The sequence below is a fragment of the Alternaria rosae genome, assembly GCF_020736505.1.
Source record: "Alternaria rosae strain MPI-PUGE-AT-0040 chromosome Unknown BKA58scaffold_2, whole genome shotgun sequence".
In the NCBI taxonomy this organism is placed as follows: Eukaryota; Fungi; Ascomycota; class Dothideomycetes; order Pleosporales; family Pleosporaceae; genus Alternaria; species Alternaria rosae.
This window is the reverse complement of record NW_025763571.1, coordinates 3,975,214-3,993,860: the sequence shown is the minus strand read 5'-3', so window position 1 is coordinate 3,993,860 and position 18,647 is coordinate 3,975,214. Positions and strand designations below refer to the sequence as shown.

The 18,647-nt window shown below is 53.8% G+C and overlaps 6 protein-coding genes across 6 annotated transcripts; 4 read left to right on the top strand and 2 right to left on the bottom strand.

The window, feature by feature from the left end:
• Positions 1 to 1,469: 1,469 nt before the first annotated feature.
• Positions 1,470 to 4,791, top strand: BKA58DRAFT_106791 (uncharacterized protein). The gene has a single exon (XM_046163845.1). It carries the CDS (start codon positions 1,553 to 1,555, stop codon positions 4,622 to 4,624), a length of 3,072 nt encoding a protein of 1,023 aa, XP_046029776.1. The 5' UTR covers positions 1,470 to 1,552; the 3' UTR covers positions 4,625 to 4,791.
• Positions 4,792 to 6,469: 1,678 nt separating this feature from the next.
• Positions 6,470 to 8,861, top strand: BKA58DRAFT_106559 (major facilitator superfamily domain-containing protein). The gene is made up of 2 exons (XM_046163843.1): positions 6,470 to 6,976; positions 7,025 to 8,861. The coding sequence occupies exons 1-2, from the start codon at positions 6,609 to 6,611 to the stop codon at positions 8,676 to 8,678; spliced, it is 2,022 nt and encodes a 673-aa protein (XP_046029775.1). The 5' UTR covers positions 6,470 to 6,608; the 3' UTR covers positions 8,679 to 8,861.
• Positions 8,862 to 11,232: 2,371 nt separating this feature from the next.
• On the top strand, positions 11,233 to 12,054 carry BKA58DRAFT_453161 (uncharacterized protein; the record flags this gene model as incomplete). The annotated part of the gene is made up of 2 exons (XM_046174455.1): positions 11,233 to 11,458; positions 11,512 to 12,054. The coding sequence occupies 2 exons, from the start codon at positions 11,233 to 11,235 to the stop codon at positions 11,796 to 11,798; spliced, it is 513 nt and encodes a 170-aa protein (XP_046029774.1). The 3' UTR covers positions 11,799 to 12,054.
• Positions 12,055 to 12,896: 842 nt separating this feature from the next.
• On the bottom strand, positions 12,897 to 14,565 carry BKA58DRAFT_307487 (CBF/Mak21 family-domain-containing protein; the record flags this gene model as incomplete). Its single annotated transcript, XM_046167161.1, has 2 exons — positions 12,897 to 13,914; positions 13,964 to 14,565. 2 exons carry the CDS (start codon positions 14,563 to 14,565, stop codon positions 12,897 to 12,899), a joined length of 1,620 nt encoding a protein of 539 aa, XP_046029773.1.
• A 229-nt stretch (positions 14,566 to 14,794) lies between these two features.
• BKA58DRAFT_398930 (uncharacterized protein) lies at positions 14,795 to 15,684 on the top strand (the record flags this gene model as incomplete). Its single annotated transcript, XM_046171515.1, has 4 exons — positions 14,795 to 14,825; positions 14,885 to 15,336; positions 15,390 to 15,612; positions 15,662 to 15,684. The coding sequence occupies 4 exons, from the start codon at positions 14,795 to 14,797 to the stop codon at positions 15,682 to 15,684; spliced, it is 729 nt and encodes a 242-aa protein (XP_046029772.1).
• A 621-nt stretch (positions 15,685 to 16,305) lies between these two features.
• BKA58DRAFT_307128 (uncharacterized protein) lies at positions 16,306 to 17,762 on the bottom strand (the record flags this gene model as incomplete). Its single annotated transcript, XM_046167145.1, has 2 exons — positions 16,306 to 17,615; positions 17,690 to 17,762. 2 exons carry the CDS (start codon positions 17,760 to 17,762, stop codon positions 16,306 to 16,308), a joined length of 1,383 nt encoding a protein of 460 aa, XP_046029771.1.
• Positions 17,763 to 18,647: the final 885 nt, after the last annotated feature.

Below are 18,647 nucleotides of genomic sequence, written 5' to 3'. Positions count from 1 at the left end.
TAGCTGCTGGAAAGGAGTCTGGCGATAACCCAATCTAGGTCTTCGAGTTCGCTGCTTGGCGTGGATCCAAAAGGAGTACGCTAAATCCGCCTTGCGCGCACCTCCAGGGTTGACTTCCTTTCAAGTCACCAATCTACTCTACAGCAGCAACAGACATCTGCTCTATGGCCTTGTGTGGCTTCAATGCGTCTCGTGGAGGGCGAGAGACGCTGATAAACAGCAGCTGTAGCATCGTGTGGTGATATTAATAGTTCGTATTCGGATAGCTGCACCCACAGCGCCAGCAGGCGCGCAAGACCGACTTTAATAACAGCTGTCATGAGTTGTTGTGCGTCCAGCAATTCCGAATGAGGTGTCTGCCGTTTCCTAAATGATACTGGCACGTTGCAGAGTGTTTGCATGTGCTCCGAAAGGTTAAAAGCGAACGTGTGGTCGCAGCTTCGGCTGACCACATTGTGCACACTTAAGCCGTGGCCGCCTAACGGTAGACGTCACAGAGATATGCGCATATCACTATATGCTATACAACGTGAAAGTGTGTTCCTGGGAGCACCCATAACCGACGATGGAGTCGCATCTATTGAGTGGTAGTACACATTGGTCGGGTCCCAAGCACTTGTTCGGCTGAACATCACTGACCCAATCTCAACAAGTTCACCACGGCTACCACTGACCACGAATGGCTCATGGAATAGAGAGGACCCTTCTCAGTTACTTATAAAGGCCTCCACCAAAGAGTAGACAGGGAAATGGTCGGCGCATACAGACCGCACCGACGGCTAGCTAGCGCCATCTTGGCGGCGCCTTTCTCGTCCAACGGTTGGTGGCAGCCCTGATTGATCTGGCGCTTGAGTTACGTCGTCCTCCCACCTGACTGGCCCATCTCAACTTTCACTAGACACGACATCCAGCTATGCTTCTGGAGCGTCTCAGATTTCGCATAGTGTTGTACATTTCCAGCCCAGCGAATCCACGGCGGTTACTGAGCCTAAAGCCTGGAATCATGGCGCTCTTCATGAAGCAGATCCACATGACGGCTCCAATCACCTTTACTCTGGACCCGTTGACAACGCCTGTTGCGGCCAACACGCTTTGACTCATTCATTCGTGGCCGCCGGTGCTGCCACATTACAGGCTGGAGCAGAACTCTAGGTGGAGGAGCTATGCACTATGCGGTATGGCAGCAGTTTGCCTGGTAGGCGGCAAGGCCATCGATGGCCATGTAAAGATCTGGGGTTGCGTGTTCGCCCAAGAGCAAGAGCCTCACCATTCTCCTTTTGTTGCGCCTTTACCGTCTTCCGTACCTTTATATCACTCTCTTTAACAGTTTTTGCTGTCATTTGCTTTATGCCGTTTTCCTCGTTTTCTTTTTCCGTCGTCACGTAATAGATTTCGGGCCCCGCGACACACCTCCACAATACCATCAACAATAGCACAGCCACATCACTGTTTCGGCTTCGCAATCAGTTCGACGCCGACATAAGCCATTGTTGGTACCACATTCCTTTAGTATCGAGTACCCGCCGACGGAAGACCCCGACGGATAACACCAATGATGAGCTCGACGAGGAGAGACGTATACGGCCAGCAGCCATCCCTCAAGCCATCATCGAGGTCGACATTCAATACCGCACACCAAACAGACAGCGAGGCTTACGCATACGACTCACATGTGGATCGAGAAGAACAAATATCGGTGCACTTCAACGATGAGTTTGACGGAAGCGCAAACCTAGACAGGTCAACATGGGACACCGAGCCCCATGTTGAGTCTCAACGAAGAACGTCAAGGCACAACTCGCGCTCATTCGCAGGACGCGTTTCAAGGCAGAAGAGTCGGCGGCGAGAGCTTCTGGGAAGACCAGCGAAACCTGGAATCACCGTCGATACGAGCTTTACAAGACATAGAGGCACCGAACCCCACCAGGTCTTCCCCCAAGGTGGTGAGAGAGGAAGCGGGTCCGTTCGCAGGTCGCCATGGTTTGGCTTAGGACGATCTTCCACCAGGAATAAGGGTTTGGGTATCACCAAGGGTACACCTCAACCGGACAGTACACATCGGAAGAAGCCCAGCGTGGACCGAAACGATCTAGACACAGCCATCTCCATGACGCCGGGCGGCAAGTCCTGGCAGGAAATATCACCTTGGGATCGACGTATCCCAATCGGAATATCGGTGCCCACCGACAGCATTTCCGACTTCAGCACGCTGCAAGCCAACCGACCACGCGCTGGCAGTGACGCTACTCTTGTAACACCAAGTATTATTATCACCCCCGCAGCAGTGAAGTCTGTTTGGTCTCCAGACACGCCCTTTACAGAATCCGATTACACGCCGAGCATTTACTCACGATACCAATCAACATTTGCGAGCTCGAACGTTCCTCCAGTCCCAGCTCTGCCTGCTGGTATGTCGCAGGCACCAGGTCCTGGTGCATCCAGAGACACACAAGGAGCGAATGGTCACGCCAGGAACGACACATTGGATTCAGCGGGCACTGCTTTTGAAGAAGAGGACGATGACTCTAAAAGGAAGGATCGTATCATGTCTACCAGTACCGTCTTCGAAGAGGACGAGACACCTCTTAGAGAAAGAAACGTAGAGAACTCTCTGGCTATTGACACTTCTATGGTGCCCACTCCACGGAGATCACAAGGTTGGTGGAATGTCATCACGACGCCATTTGTTATGACACCAAAATCCTCAACCTGGACTGAACGTGGTGGGGACCGAACACCAGACGTGCCGATGGTTCCTTTCCAATATGGTACCCGAAAGGCAGACGGATCAGACCCACTCCCAAACACATCCAACACCACAGCGGCCACAGGATCCCGCGTTCCAGTGGAGCAAGAATCGGAGAAAGCCGCAGCCTACTCGTCGCAGGAACCACCCTCTGATCCTCATCGCGGTGTTACGTCGCCACTTTCTACTATGTCGGCCTCGCCAGTCGTTGGTACAGCCGCCATCGGAACAGTCTTGATGCCCCGTCAGGTCGAGGAGCCACGACAACAGATCAACGTCAATATTGAGTTGCAAGATAGGCGACCGATGCCGGACAATTATACCGTTCGAGCTAATTACCCGCCACCTGCACAGAACTTGCACACGTCAGCGCCAGCACAACATGTGAAGAGTGGATCGTCTACGTCCGCAAATGCCAACAACTCACAGCAGAGCTTGCCGGTATTCGCGCCGCCGCCCAAGTTCGCCCAGAAGGGCTCACACTGGAGTTACGATAACGTCAGTCGTTCCAGCTCTCAAGCGTCTTCCCCCGATCTCAAATCACGAAAGAAGCACCGTAAAGTCTGCAACATGATAAGCCTTTGGCCGTTCGGGAAGAAGGAAAACCAGAAGAACCAGGATGGCACAAAGGAGAAGAAAAAGAAGCGAGGCATCTGCTTCTGGGGCTGCTGCTGTTGTCTAATCTTCCTCATACTATTGGCGATCATCATCCCTCTAATCGTGGTCCTCCTCAGGAAGGGCAACGAAGACAAGCCCACGGCAACTCAGCCAAGCGCAGATGTCGGCAACCAGTGGCTCAACCTGACCGACTACCCACCCATACCAACTGGAATTTTGACTGTTGCGCAACCCGAAGCTGTGGAGGAGGAGAGCGGTTGCGTCGCGCCTACAACGTTATGGAGCTGTGCACTCCCGAAAGAGCTTCAACAGTCCGTTGAGCCCAACAAGCCCGACCAACCGAACTTCAAGATCGAAATCACCTTTGAGAACGGTAGTGCGGCCGAGTTGCCAAAGTCTCAACGAGCAAAGAGGGCGGCAAATGCTGTCTCAGCTGGTGCTTTCATTCGGTCGCTGCTGCATGCGCGTGCTGCACCTTCGCCATCTCCCGCGCCTCCATCGACTGATGACATGAGTTTTCTGGGACAGACCACTGACGGTAATTCTGCGCCCTTTGAGGGCGAGGAGACTGGCCTGTTCATCAGCATGCAAGATCCTACTGCCAGCGCATCGCGACTGACGAGGCGTGCTGATGCGAATGATCCGACAAACATCACCGCAGCGATTCCACCGCCGATGTTAGCATCTGATGGAACTGCCGCTCCTGCGAATTTACTGCCATTCCCATCTGCACAGCCTCTACGACTGTACAACCGCGGAAAGGACAATGAGCACTACGGCTTCTACAATTACTTCGATCGCTCCATCTTCTTGAAGCAGATCAACGGCACCAACCGTGGCGGCAATCCTGCGGACGTTGACGGAGGGAGTACAAAGGACGCCGCGAAACTGAAGTGTACGTACTCGCAGACACGCTTTCTGGTACAGATCTGGACACGCAGCAAAGAAAGCAAGCCACTGTTACAGAATTCGGCTTCAGGCGCATCAGACGTGTTTAAGCGGCCAGGCACCTTCCCTTACCCAGTCACTGTCACTATCGACCGTCACGGCGGCGACCCATCGAAAAAGAACCTATACTGCTACGAGATGGAGGACGACGGCTCCATCAAAGACGAAGAGTCGAAAAAGTCGTTCCAGTTTGAAGACCGCGGGTTCGGAGGCAACCTTGTCAAGGGCACGCAGGGACAAGGAAGTGTCAGCGGACCCATTGACGGTGGGACTGGCGGCTGCCGATGCCAGTGGCAGAACTGGTTGAGTTAAGGGTCCACTCGGGACGGCCCCAGCAATGAGTTTTCCTTTGTCGAACGAACACCTCCAGGTTGATGGAACTTGCATAGCGTTTGGCTTTTGCGCATAGAGGATACCGCGCCTTCTCATGTCTCTCACTTTTGTTGGCAAAATTGTAGCCTCTCTTGCCGGCGACTGGAGTAAGCTCGATTCTAATACTTAGTACCTACCCACTGGATGGCATTCTTGTACAAAAATATCCTTAACTTGGATCCATAGTTAATACATATTGATATCGACAGTTCAACATCGAACACTCAACCTCCACCGTGCATGGTCGCTAAGGCTAACTGTAGCCGTAGTGTAATTATGTGTTTGGTCCACATGCGGCTCGGCGAGCCCTTTGGAGGGACTGTGGATACTGTGCAGTACCGTCGGATGGTACCGTGGCATCTCCGCTGACATTCCGGGCCATGTATTGAATCGGCTCAAATGCCGAGTTTCGTGTGAGAGTGCTTGGTGAAGGAAGAATGTTGTGCTGCCGAGAGTGGCAAGACATGATTTCGGCACTTGCAATGCTGATGACACAGGGTTAGAGATTGCCTTCTCTCCCGCAGAATCGACGACAGGTCCATCATCCAGATTCTGCTGCCGTGGCAGTTCGAGACGAATCTTCGGATATGAAAGTCGTTCCTTGTAGTCCCGCTTCGGGAGCAAGTAGCAGAGATTTCCTCGGATATGCGTCTGTCAGACGACAGCACGTACCCCAACACGTTCGGAGATAATTAGGGCAATGTCACTTGGCGGGCGTTATTGGTGTTGATAGGGACGTGGGAGGATGGCAGCGGAGGAAGTGTGGATACTCCGCAGAATTGACGAGGATGCATGCGACTAAGCAGTCTAGCAGCCCTGCACGGCCCAGATTCTCGGACCCCACGATATCCACTGATCTCGACCACGTTCTGCGTGCGCCTGTCTCATTGGCCCTACAGCGCCTCATCCTTCGAAGACCTTTTCTGGTCTCGTACGTGCAAAGTAGTGGCGACGCGGGTCAAAGTGCGTCAATGGCGCGGGCGGCCTGGGCAATTGATCTGATGCCATGCCTCCTGATCGCAGGCTTGGTGGTGCTTGTCCAAGCCCGCAAAAGGCTTATCCAAAACGTCATCGCTCCAGCAGCTATCGCGAAGTAAACCTTGGTTACACCGGAAATCTGGGGACTGGGCGGATGTCCATCGCACAAAAAGGGTCTTTCAGAAAGACAATCTTTGGCACTATGGAGCATAGAGCAAGGTACATAGCAGATGCGCTCGCTCTCGGCCCAATTAGAGGCTGCTGCTTGTGCCGAAAAGGCTGGGATTTGCTGTCGCGTGAGCTCCTTCCGGACTGGGTGGGCCCTCCAAACTCGTAGCATACTCGCGTCCGTAACGTTATGCCCCGCCGGAAGCGACGGTCTCTACACTAGAATTTTCTTCCCAGCCTTGGTCCCTTATATAGCCTGGTGGCATTGGGGTCTTGCGAAATGCTCAACTTTGTTCGTTCAAGTTCGCGCTCCCTCTGCGCCTCTGCCTTTTCTTTCCCTCAGCTGAACGCGTGGGCGGCTACCTCTCTGACCCTCACTTCTTACGTACCGCGACCCCCAAAACTAAAAAGCGCTCCACAACCAGTTGGAGGCGTGCATTCCTCATCAATCAGCGCATACACACTCGGAGTCGGTTTCGTCATCGGACCGTCCGGCTAGTACTAGGATCTGGCGTTGTGTTAAATCGCAGATCCCATCCACCACTCAGAGGCCACCCCATCGAACGTGGTTCTGCTCTGCATTGTTCGTGGGACTACTCGCGCAACAGACGGCACCGGATAATCGGTATCCCTGTGGGTCGATCAGAAGTCTTGCATTGCAACCAAAGCGCATATAAGCTTCGACTAGGACTCGCGCTTCTGGGCAACGCTTCCACCAGTCATCCCCACCATCAGCATAGAACAACGAGATCGCCTCGATTCTCGTGAACTTGCTGCAATGCCGGACCTTCGCGATACTACGCCACCTTCCCTCCGGGATTATGGTATCGCTGCACCCCATGGACCCAACATGACTGGCGAGCACCAAGCAACTCAAGACATTGACATCCGGAATGATATGAGTGAAAATGAGTCCAGCGTATTCCACGCCCTGCTGCACCCGGACGACCTTTACAATGCCAACGGTACCTACTGGGCAGATCTGCCCTTGGGTCAACGCGTCAAGTTCATCGGCCAAGTCGACAAAGCTGAAGCGAAAGCCGAAGTGAGCTACTTCTGGGATATGTTCAAGAAGGACCCGCTTGCGCCTATGGGCCACTACTTCCGAACATGTGTAATCCCCGGTGCTGGTCTTGGTCTCGAGGGGTGAGTTTTACGATACTGTAGCTTAGATCCTTACTAACAATAATCTAGATACGTGCTCTTCTCTATTGGTAACGTCAGGCCTCTCTTCCAGGCTGCTTTCCCGGAATGCTGGAATGATCACGAAATCTGCGACAAGACCTGGCTCCAGGCTGTCGACTACCTAGAGATTTGTGGTATCATTGTCGGTCAGATCCTCGTTGGCATTATTGGTGACTGGCTCGGTCGTCGCTTTGGTCTCATCCAGGACGCCGTCATCATGTTTGTCGGTCTTCTCATGCTCACCGCCGCCTGGGGTGTTACCCAGAACGGATGGGTCATCTGCTATGTCTGGGCTCTCTTCTTCTACGGTATCGGTGTCGGAGGCGAATACCCCATGACCGCAACTGCCGGTATGGAGAACGCCGTTGGCTCTGGCAAGGTGTCCACCAAGGACGACCGTCTTCACCGTGGCAGGAAAGTCACCAGTGCTTTCCTGATGCAGGGTTGGGGACAGTTCTTCAACCAGGTCATTTTGATCATCTTGCTCCTTATCTTCCACGGTGGATCATCGCCCCCGTACTCCAAAACCTTGGCTCAGTGGACCTACCGCGTATCCTTCGCAATCCCCGCTGTCGGCACACTCTGGCTCGTCTACTTCCGTTACTACAAGATGAAGTCTGCTTCAAAGCAGCTCGCGCTATCCAAGAAGAAGTCCAACGTCACCGGCTACGACGTACAGTCTCTGAAGCTCACCTTCACTTACTTCGGGCCCCGTGTCCTAGCGACTGCGGGTGCTTGGTTCGCCAACGATGTCTTCTTCTACGGCAACAAGCTCTTCCAGAACCAGTTCATCGACATCATCACGCCTGGCAACAAGTCTGTCATGACCGGCTGGCTGTACAACTTGATCAACGTCGGCGTATCGCTATGTGGCTACTACCTCGCTTCCCTACTCATTGACAACAAGTTGTACGGCCGTAAATGGATGATGATCGTTGGTTTCCTGGCTGACTTCGTCCTCTTCATGATCCCCGGTTTCGCCTTTGACTACTTCACCACCCCTGAGAACATTCACGGTTTCCAGGCCATGTACTTCCTGTCCTCCTTCTTCAACCAGTTCGGCCCCAACAGTGTTACGTTCCTCGTCGCTGCCGAGGTTTTCCCCACACCCGTCCGCGCCACCGCCCACGGATTCAGTGCTGCTTGTGGTAAGGCGGGTGCCCTACTTGCTGCCGTCCTGTACAACTACATCGACACCCAGACCAAGTTCTACTTTGTCCCCTGGTTCGGTCTCGTCGGTGCTCTCCTTACTCTACTCTTCCTCCCAGACACCACTGGTCTGGATCTCAAGGAGCAGGAGCGCCGCTGGGCTTACATTCGCGCCGGCAAGGAGCACGACTACCACGGTATTGCCGTCCACTGGAAGCATATGTCCTGGTGGGAGCGTTTCCGCGGTCAGCACAAGGACTACGATGCCAAGCTCGACTACGAGCAGAAGATCGCTGAGATGCGCACAGAGTGGCTCGAACGCCAGCAGCACAAGTTCTCTGAGAAGAACGGCTGGGAAGGTGTTGAGGCGGACGAGGACGACCACGCCGACGTGCACAACTACTTCAAGCGCACGACGCCTGGCTCATCCCACGGCCCTGAGCCCATGATGGCACCCAAGACGGTGTCGGAAAGTGACTCGGCGGATGAGATTACGCGGGAGAAGCAGCTCTAGTGGAACCACAGATTTGAAGTTTCGTTGTAGATTCGATGGATAAAATGTTGATTATTAGCGTTATCGTTCTTTTTTTTTTTTTTTAGAGCATTACAAGGGCGTTTCTATCGTCTTGCGCTCGACGCAGAGGTTGTACCATGATACATATAATGAAGATCGTTATGACAAGTATGTACTTGGACTCATCCAGACCGCTTCCGTTCCCGGCCTGAGTTGTTGAGTTTGATGAGGAGAGCGGCGCGGCAAAAGCAATCATTGACAGAATCTCGGTGCATTGTTGAACTCGATCAGAAGTAATATAAACGCGCCCGGCTAAGCTTCTCTGATACACGACGTGCAGTCGTGACCAATGTTGAGCATGCATACATGGATTTGTGCACGCACAGCAGTCGCTTGGACAGAAAACCTCTGTTCGGCTGCTTGACCCAGCCAACAGGACAGCCACCGGCGCCTAGCCCCGGGCGCAACCCAAACAACAGCCTCAGGTTTCACGAGCGACACCTTGGGATGACACAACAGATAGGCGGACGGACACCTGCAGCTGGCGGCGCACATCAAGAAACCTTGCCACAAACCTTCACAGGTTTCGGTACACGCTTCGTTTCAGCGGTCAGCCATGGTGGCAGGTGGGAGGATAAATGGAAATGGGCAGGCTGGGTGGTAGCCCGGGGCAACTATCACCCACCCGCTTTTTCTCCACGATGCGCGCGGCGGTTTGGCGGTGACAGCTGCCTGAACTTCGGGTTGCCGGCGCTACACCGGTGTAGATTTGGCAGCTTGGGAACCGCAGCAACAAGGCTGGGAGTCTGATGTCAGTCGTGCCTTGTGTGCAGATGTCTACGACCATTGGGACCTGCGCAAGTGCAGCATGTCAAATGCATGTCGTAGCGTCGGACAAGACATGTGGACAGGGTGACAGGAATCTTCCCGAAGCTTTCGCGGCTTTTTCGCCGAACAACTTGCAGCTGCAAGATTTGCAGGCAGTCTCTTCAGTGTGCTTCCATCGCGGTCTTCCCGTAGTTGCGCCGGCGCACCCATCCACACCATTTTGTTGCGACGGGACCGAGAACATGTCAAACACGAGATGAGAAGGAGAGCATATGACGACGTCATGATCTCCTTCCCCTTGAATCCTTATCACGGCAGCGGCAAGCAATCATCGTTGCGAAACGAAATTACGAGCATGGTCCTTGCACGCTGGTGAAGAATCCGGAGATGGGGTGACTGGGGTGTTTCTGGCCGTGCGCTTCACTTTAACCTTTTGCTCGCATTTGCCGGTGTGTGCGTAGACATGTTGGTACAGATTGCACGCTGTTTGTTTCAATATATTGTGTTTGCATGGGGTTTCATTCGAGATTCTTGGGTTTTCGTCGGGCCATGGACGACGTGGTTTAGTGTTAGTGGCGACGTTCCTTACTTAGAAGCAAGCTGCAAGGGACGGGGATGGATCATCAGGAGAGGGAAGGAGAGGACCGAAGTGCTGGCAGCATTGATCGATTGATTGATTGCGCGTTAGCGACCAGAGCGCAAACAAGGGCCAAGGGACACGCGTCACCGCACCCACGATCACGGGATTCAACAAAACCGATGCAGGTGCCGAGGATGGCTATGTGCAATCCCAGGCACCTGTTGCTAAGGATAGTAAAAACGAAGCAGAATCAGAGGCCAGCCGACGAAACACGATCAGACAGCGATGCGCAGGCAAACTGCTGCCAACAATAACCGTGAGGAATGCACAGGGCCGCCAGCTGTACCGGGCAGCGATCTGCATTCGTTATGGACAGGCTTGGGGCGATCGAATGGTGACGGACCTGCCCCTGGCACTATGGTTGCTAGTTGCACGGCCGCTGGCGGGAGGCGTTTGCTGGCGTCGCGATAAGGTGCGCACAAGCGAGTTGCAGTGGAGAGATGTTGCGTGGCACTGCGAAACGGCCCTCCTCTGCAGTCAATCTCTGCTCTGCTGCTTGCGCGTTGTCGATGGCTGGTGTGGCTGGTTGTCTGGGAGAGGGGAAAAAGTTGGTTACACGTCCAAGTTGGCCGTAGTCAACGACATGGAAGCACCCACGCAATCAAAACGAAGCAATTCGGCCGCTTTCACCAGCATGACAAGCTCTGTCGCAGGGGACTAGCCTCGCCCAACGGTTCGAGTGGGCCAACTTGGATAAAATTCTTGGAACGATGCTTGTCCATCTGCCAATCGCGGATTGGCCCCGTGTCTGTGCGCCGGGGCTGGGTTGTTCTACTCTTGTCGAAACACACGGGCGCAAAGCCTCTCCAATTACTCTCCCTACCACGTCGACCGTGCACAGGGCACCTTTTGGTACTGTGGGTCTGCCCGACCCCATTGCGACACAACAGCCGCAAGTCTTGCGTGTGTGTTGCCCTGCGGTTCCAGGCGAATAAATAGATAGCCCGTTTGCTCTCTGCCTTTCTCTTCTTCATCCACTCACTCCAACGCACAAACAGATTCCACCCGCTTCAACTCTCCAATCTACGAGTCGATCACTACACAGTCGCTATCTTCAAGTAACTACTACCAACCCACATCATCAACATGCGTTTCTCCATCGCCTCCGTTGCCGTCATGGCTGGTGCCGTCGCCGCTGTTCCTCAGTACAGCGTCCAGCCCATCTCCCAGATCTCCGATGGTCAGATCCAGGCTCCTCCTGCCACCAGCATGATCCCCGCCGTCCCCATGCCCTCTGCCTCCATGGTCTCTGAGATCCCCGCTGTCCCCATGCCTTCCGGCTCCATGGTCTCTGGCGACATGACCTCCACTGGTAAGTTTCTTTGCTACTTCACTCAACCTATCACAATACTAACTACGTCGCAGTCGCCGTCACTGAGACTGCTTCCGTCACCTCGGTCGTTGTTGTCCCCACTGCCACTCCCGTTGTTCCTGGTGCCTCCATGTCCGTCCCCATGGGCTCCAACACCACCATGGCCACCGGTACCGGCTCCATGACTGCCTCCACCCCCGCCTCTGAGGAGACCTCTTCCGGCGTCGCTGGTAGCGCTACCGAGAGCGGCGACATCCCCGAGTCCACCGGTGCTGCCGCTGGCAACATGGTCTCCTTCGGTGGCCTTGTCCTCGCCATCGGTGCCGCCATCGTCGCATAAGCGCCTCACCACTACCCATTCTTTCCCCTTCTTCACGATATACCAACAACTCAGTCACGATTGGGTTGCATGTTTGTTTAAAAGCAACACGGAGTAACAACATTTTCCAAGCATTAATGGCGGGGATTCTTTAATTCGGGGAACATTCACGTCGGGGTCAGGGGTTACGAATGATTCTTCTTCTCATGTATCCTACTAATGCGACAATGTTCCGACGGGGATGCATACACATGGCTTGACATGTATAGATAGTTAATTCAACTGAGATATCAGTCGCCGAGAGGCGGCCTGAACCAAACTCTACTCCCTGCACCTGTGAATGCCCTTGAACAATTCTCTATCTTATGGCGTGTAATTCAGAAGAGTTTTCCTAGTTACCTCGTTTGACACATGTGAAAGGCTCGACATATGCAGCTCCACGCAGAGGAAAGTGGTACCTGGAACCGACCGCGCCAACGCATGCAAGATAATCGCCGACCTTCCAGCTGCCCCTTGCCTCGGTCAACCCGCACGGCACAAATCTTCTGCTCTTTGTGCGCCCACACCACCACACACTTCCTCGTCCTCCTGCTGGCCTCCGACAGCGACGTACATACGTCTCTTATCGCGCGTCTCCCCTCTGCACAAATACGAGAAAGACAGCGGGGCGCGCGGGCAACCCCGAAGCCAACGAGCTGCCAACACCGCATTAGCGCCGCCCACGCTAGCAGAAACGCTACCTGGGCAAGCTTTGCAGCTAGAAAACAATGGCTTTGGCACTTGGCAGGTTGTTGAGCTAGACTGGCAGAGTGCAATGTGCGTCTCAACCAATTTTGTCCTCCTTGAGCATAGCTAGGGAGCGGAGTTTGGAATCGTGTGTAGTAGTGTTGGCGTATGTATTTTGGGCCCTGTCTAGATGTGTGGTTTGACTAGAATGATAAGGGGGGCTAGATATGTCCCCACATGTTCATGCCTGAATGACGGCTGTGAGAGGTCTACGGGACCTTGCTCCGACCAATGAAGCTTGTATGCTATCAGGATGAATGCGTAAAAGTTGGTCAGGAAGCTGATTTAGCGATGCGAATATTTCGGGTATCATTCTAGCTATACAAGTATCGACTACCTTGCCTCCACAACCTGCGTCAACAACTGTCCAAACACATTGAGTCCTTCGTCCGCAGTGAAGATGCGCTTGGGTATCTCAAACTCGACTTCTGGCTCCTTCTTCAGGTCGCGATCGAGTTCGACATCGAGCAGCGCCGTGTAGGAGTGATCCAAAAAGTCTTCCAAATTGTACGCTCGCTTCGTGAATTGCTCCGAGATGATCTTTGCCAGCGTCGCAACGTTAGGGTGGTAATGCGATTGTAGCGCCTCTAGCTCCCAGACACTGCTGTCAATGGCGTTTGTGAGGAGAGGGTCTAGCTCCTCCATGTCGAACGGGTCGTCCATGCCCTCCTCTTCCAATTGCTCCTGCAGAGCGGGGTCTCGGATCTCGCGGTGCATCATGAAAGTGCACGCTGGGTGTCTCTTGAACATGTTGTAGACCCAGGGTATTACGACGACGACACCGGCAGGCGGCCCGTGAAGAGCTAGGCGCGAGAGACGCTTGATGAAGCTGGCGACGAGATTGGCGGGCAAATGGGACGAAGACATGAAGGTGTCTAATAGGCGGAAGAAACGCGATCGGTGCTTGGAGTGGAGGAGACCTTCGTCGAGGAGGGAGTACAGCTTGAGGTAGAATGACGGGTAGTCGAGGTTCTTCTCTGAAATTAGGTAGTAGATTCCGGACAGTGCCAACAATGAGGTTGCACCGCCCACGTTGTAGGAATCTGTCAAGAAATCTGATAAGATTTCAGGCTGCTGGAACCACGGCGCAATCTGGTGAGAGAAGTTGTGCAAGATAGATTTGCGCTGCTCTTTGGAGAGACCTGTGCGCATGGTCGCTAACCATGCTGCCTGTGCCTTTTCCTTGTATGCTTGGAGGGACGGTATCGGGCTCTTCCCTTGTACTTGTACGTAGAAGTTCTGAATATCGGTCTTTGATTTGGGGACTTCGGTGAGTGTGAATAGGAGGGCTAGGCTGTTCGCAGCTACGAGTTGGCGCGTCGTGATGTCGAGATCGCTGTCAAGTACATCCCTGGTAGTGTTAGTGGGAGCCGCGAGGTCTGGTATGTGTATACACTTACTTGATGGTCTGGAACGTCTGGTATCGGATATCGTCGAACTGCTTCAGGTACTTCTCTGCAAACTCCTCGCGGTTCAGATCGTCAAGCGGGAGACATAGCAGGACCCGGATCAGTCTCGGCAGCGGCCCGTTCTTGATCTTGTAGTCCTTCTGTGACTTTGCCTCCTCCTTGACTAATCGCAGGACCAGTGTCAGGGCGACAGACTGCTTCGGGGGGTGCTCGCTGCCGAGGAAGTCGTCGATCAGAACGTCGGAGAGTTCTCGGTAGCGCTCTTTCAGCCACGATACAATGACACCTTCTGCCTCGCTCATGCCCTTGCTCTTCACCATGTCGCCGGTCACGAGTAGTCGTGAAAAGACGCGGCAGAGGGCCACGGCGGCGAGGATTGGACCCTCATTCTCGGCGTCTGGTTGTCTCGCTCGCTGCAAAAGAGTTGCAATGTTGTTGTAGTGTTTTCGCGATTCGAGGATTTGTGCTTCGAGCTGTACAATTTCCGACTGGATGTCCTCGCCGTCGTCGCTGGGGGATTTTCGCCGGCTCTTTGATTTGGATTCGCCGCGCTCTGGCTTGCTTGGGTCCCTCTTCCTCTTGACACCAGACATGCTGGCAGACTTTGCGCCGGGCATGTTTTCCTGCGACTGATCTCTTGGCGTGGAGTTGAATTGCTCGCGGGCGCAAAAAAGTTGGCGATGTCGAAAAGCGAGGGCGGGCCGGGCGAAGTTCGGCTAGCGCAAGGGCATCGGCGCTTGGCTCAGAGTTCACGCAGCATCACGAAAAGCTAGCTCTCGACGACGACCAGCACCCCCAACTCCCCACGCCCATCACACAGCCATGGCCTCACGTCTTGCAAGGAGCGCGGTCGGTGAGTAGCACCTGCCCGATGAATCTGCGATGCCATTGACCCCGTGCTCACTCCAATAGGCGCCGCCCGTCTCCGCCCATCGCTCCCTCTCCGCGCTCTGCCCTCCATCGCCGTCCAGGCCCGCTACAACTCCAACCTGCCCCAGGAGGACCCCAAGAAGAAGGCCCAGACCGTCCTCGACTCGATACCCGTCCCCGGCAACAGCCCCCTCACCAAGGCTGCCGTCCTCTCCGCCGGCGCTGGTCTCAGTGTCGCCGCTATTAGCAACGAGCTTTACGTCGTCAACGAGGAGTCCATTGTCGCCCTTTCGCTCCTCACCATCTTCTGGGCCGTTGCCAAGTATGCGGGACCTGCCTGGGGAGAGTATGCGCAACAGCAGGCGGACAAGATCTCCGGCATCTTGAACGCGGCCCGCCAGGACCACACCACCGCTGTCAAGCAGCGCATCGAGAGCGTCCAGGACCTCGGCGGTGTCATTGACATCACCAAGACCCTCTTCGAGGTTTCCAAGGTGCGACACGACGGTGGAGGCCATGCGAGGACCGAACACTGACAACCCCACAGGAGACCGCCCAGCTCGAGGCTCAGGCTTTCGAGCTCGAGCAGAAGACCGCCATCGCCGCCGAGGCCAAGACCGTCCTCGACTCGTGGGTCCGCTACGAGGGTCAAGTCAAGCAGAGGCAGCAGAAGGAGCTCGCTGAGTCCATCATCGCCAAGATTGAGAAGGAGCTCGAGAACCCCAAGACCCTCAAGCAGATCCTTGACCAGAGCGTTACTGACATTGAGAGTATGTTGCGCTCCATCTCGAACGTGCGGCATGAGCTAACAAGCAACAGGGATCGTTTCCCAGAAGGCATAAGCGTCCTATAGCATCCACCAGTCAAGTCATCCAATGTTATATAAATGTGTGCAATAGTCAGGCTCGTTCAATATAGAGTACCTCAGGCTTGGGAGAAAGCCGAAATATTTCGTTATGTCTCCTGAATACAAGTGTCGTTTCTGCCGCATCTTTCTGTTCGGTCTCAGACAAGGCGGGGGCATTGATCATCTGGAAACTCCCCGCTCACGTCTGGCGTCGCCATAGTGCCGAAGAACTCAATAAGCACCAAGCAGTCAGAAGCGAGGGACGCTGTACGGGCTTCATTGGGCACTAGACAAGAAGAATTGACACAGGAAACAGACCTGTTACCCCGCCAGGTTCACGAACCCACCACCTTCCCATTTCGTAACGACACCCAGTCCAACAACATCCCTCCGTGTCTTCCATCAGTACTGCCATCACTGCATGAGTTGTCAATGATAACGTATGACTTGGACTAGAGCGGACAATGCTTCCAATGCGGATCCGAGAAGATGGCAGGCGCCTCGATGTTGGCAAAGAGCTCGGCACCATCATCCGCCCAGTAATAATACACCAAGTCCTGCGTGGAGCGCACATTCGCATCCGCGTATAGACGCGTGGAAGCGTTGACGTCGCCGTCTACCAAATCAACTTCTGCGCTCTCTGGCCCCGCTGTGTCCTCGCCCTTGCCGTAGCGGTGACATTCTTCTTGGCAGTCCTCCACTTCTTCTTAACATCTGCATAGCGATCCTGGCATTCCCAGTCTCCCACAACACTGTCTCTCGTACCAATCCGCGCATTTAGATGCTCCAAGCCGGGTGCTAGCTCAAGCACCTCTTGGTATTGCTCCGGATCCCAATACGGCTTTCCGGATGGTAAGGGGTCCATGGGAAAGTAATCGTAACCACCCATATCAGATATGGTCAAGCTCCTCAAACTTCCATGAAGGCTTTGCAACATGACGCGTAAATATCGTATTAGGATCTCGTTGTCTTTGTACGCGAAATCAAGGGTGTGGAGAGATTTGATCGAAGCCAGAAATCTTGCCATGATAGAAAAAGTGTCAACTCTGGCGTTAAGCCAATTTCCATCGCCGTATGGACGATACACTCCCCTGAAGCCCGGCGTACTGATGTGAAATTTCAGGTATTTGAGGTTGGTGGCGCGGTTGGTGAGGGAGGCGATGAAATGAGGTGACGTGCCCTTGGGGAGATCTAGGCGTTGCAGGCGTTCCCAGGACGTTGCGTGTGCCCATAAATTGCAGTTTTGCTCTGTCAAAGCAAACTCGTTCTGCCTCAAGGCCAACTCCAAGAGTGCAGGAAACTGATCGCCAGGCTGAAAGTCAAAGTGGAACATGCCGTATTTGACGTATTCCCATTTTTCGAACTGCGCACGCTGGCTGGGTTCGTCAACGTCAAGAGTAGAGAGACGCAGAACTTGGAGACTAGCTGGCATAGTATTCTTGATGTAAGATAGTTCACTCAGCGAATGTCCGGTTTGCTCGGGTATGGTCGCATAAATTTCCGCGTCGAGAGTGTGAAGTCGAGGAGAAGAAAGCAGACTATGGTTGAGAGGTTGGAATCTTCGGTTTCGAATGATCCAATGTAGACGTGCCGAAGGGTGCAGTTCGTAGAATAAGTTGAGCATGGCTAGTGGGAGCTCACAGTTCACACGCCAGGTAAGGTCTTGTAAGTTACTGACGCTCCTTAGGACAGTCTCCAGCACGGGCAAAATCTCGAGCTTGAACTTGTCTTCATCCTTGAAGGGACCTATTTTCAGATGCCTGACATACTCTCCGGTTCTTTCGTTTCTATCCCTGAGTCTCTCTAGCATCGGCGACGATAGACTCGGCCCGAGGAGGGTGCGATCATGGATTGTAAAGCTACGGAAGAACAAGTATTGAGACTCATTGCGGCATGCTTTCGAGGCAAGGCGAAAGTTGAAGAAGGCTTCCCGATCAGTTTCGTGAACCTGACAGATGTGATTAGAAGAGAGAACTGTCGTGAAGCTACTGTTCAGGTACGCACGTCTTCTAGAACGATGAGAAGTATCGCCAACGGCATGCGGAGTAGGTGACAGATGGGCTTTGTAGCCATCTTGCCTGGTGGCCGCTTCGTGCGGCGAAGAGGGGACATTTTGGTGGAGAGAGAGCAAGGAGGAAAGACAGACTGCCGCCTGGATTTTCCCCATGCTGGTCATGGATATATGAAGCTGTTAAACCAACAGGGCGCAGCAGCGTATTCATCCGTCCCTATACTCAGATTAGGCAGTAATGATCCTTTCTGAGCACGTAAAGGTCAGGCTGCATCTTGCGAGGCTGAGCGAGCTACATGCCGCGTTTACCTTCCGCCCGCAGCTCATCTGTATGTGCTTGCGTTCTCGACCTGCAGAGAAATACGAGTCGTATATCTGATAGAAATACAGCAGGTCTTGCTTGTTCCCTCCTAAAATTATAGACAACCTCCTTGCTTCAATGTTGTTGTAGTGATGTCGCAGGGCGGGAAGGTTCGGGCGCAGGCCCGCTTCGAATATCATGCGAATGATGATTGGGCGGCCACTAACACCCCAGCCGACTGGTCATCCAGCTGCGCTTCCTGCAACATCAACCCTTTTTCATCACTGCCACTCATCAAACATGGTCAGTGTTTTCGGCTTGGACTGATTTCTGAATCCCCTATGCGCTAGTCATTGATGATCATTCGCCCAATGACGCCCCAGCAGCACTCAGTCGCTTCACGGATCCAAGGCTCTCCTGCCCTTCCAATAAGCAATCACATCGACGCCCAGTCTCTATATTCGGCTGCGTTGCTCTCACTGCTTCAATATACGGCATTGATTTATGTGACAGAAGTAGTGTGTTTGCGACAACGAAGGTGGCGTGAGTGACCAAAGGAGTCTGTCTCCAGGCAGCCAGATATAGAGCAATTCCTCTGTAAGTACTCTAGGTGACTGGCCGTTCGAGAAATGGTTGTCTACTCTGT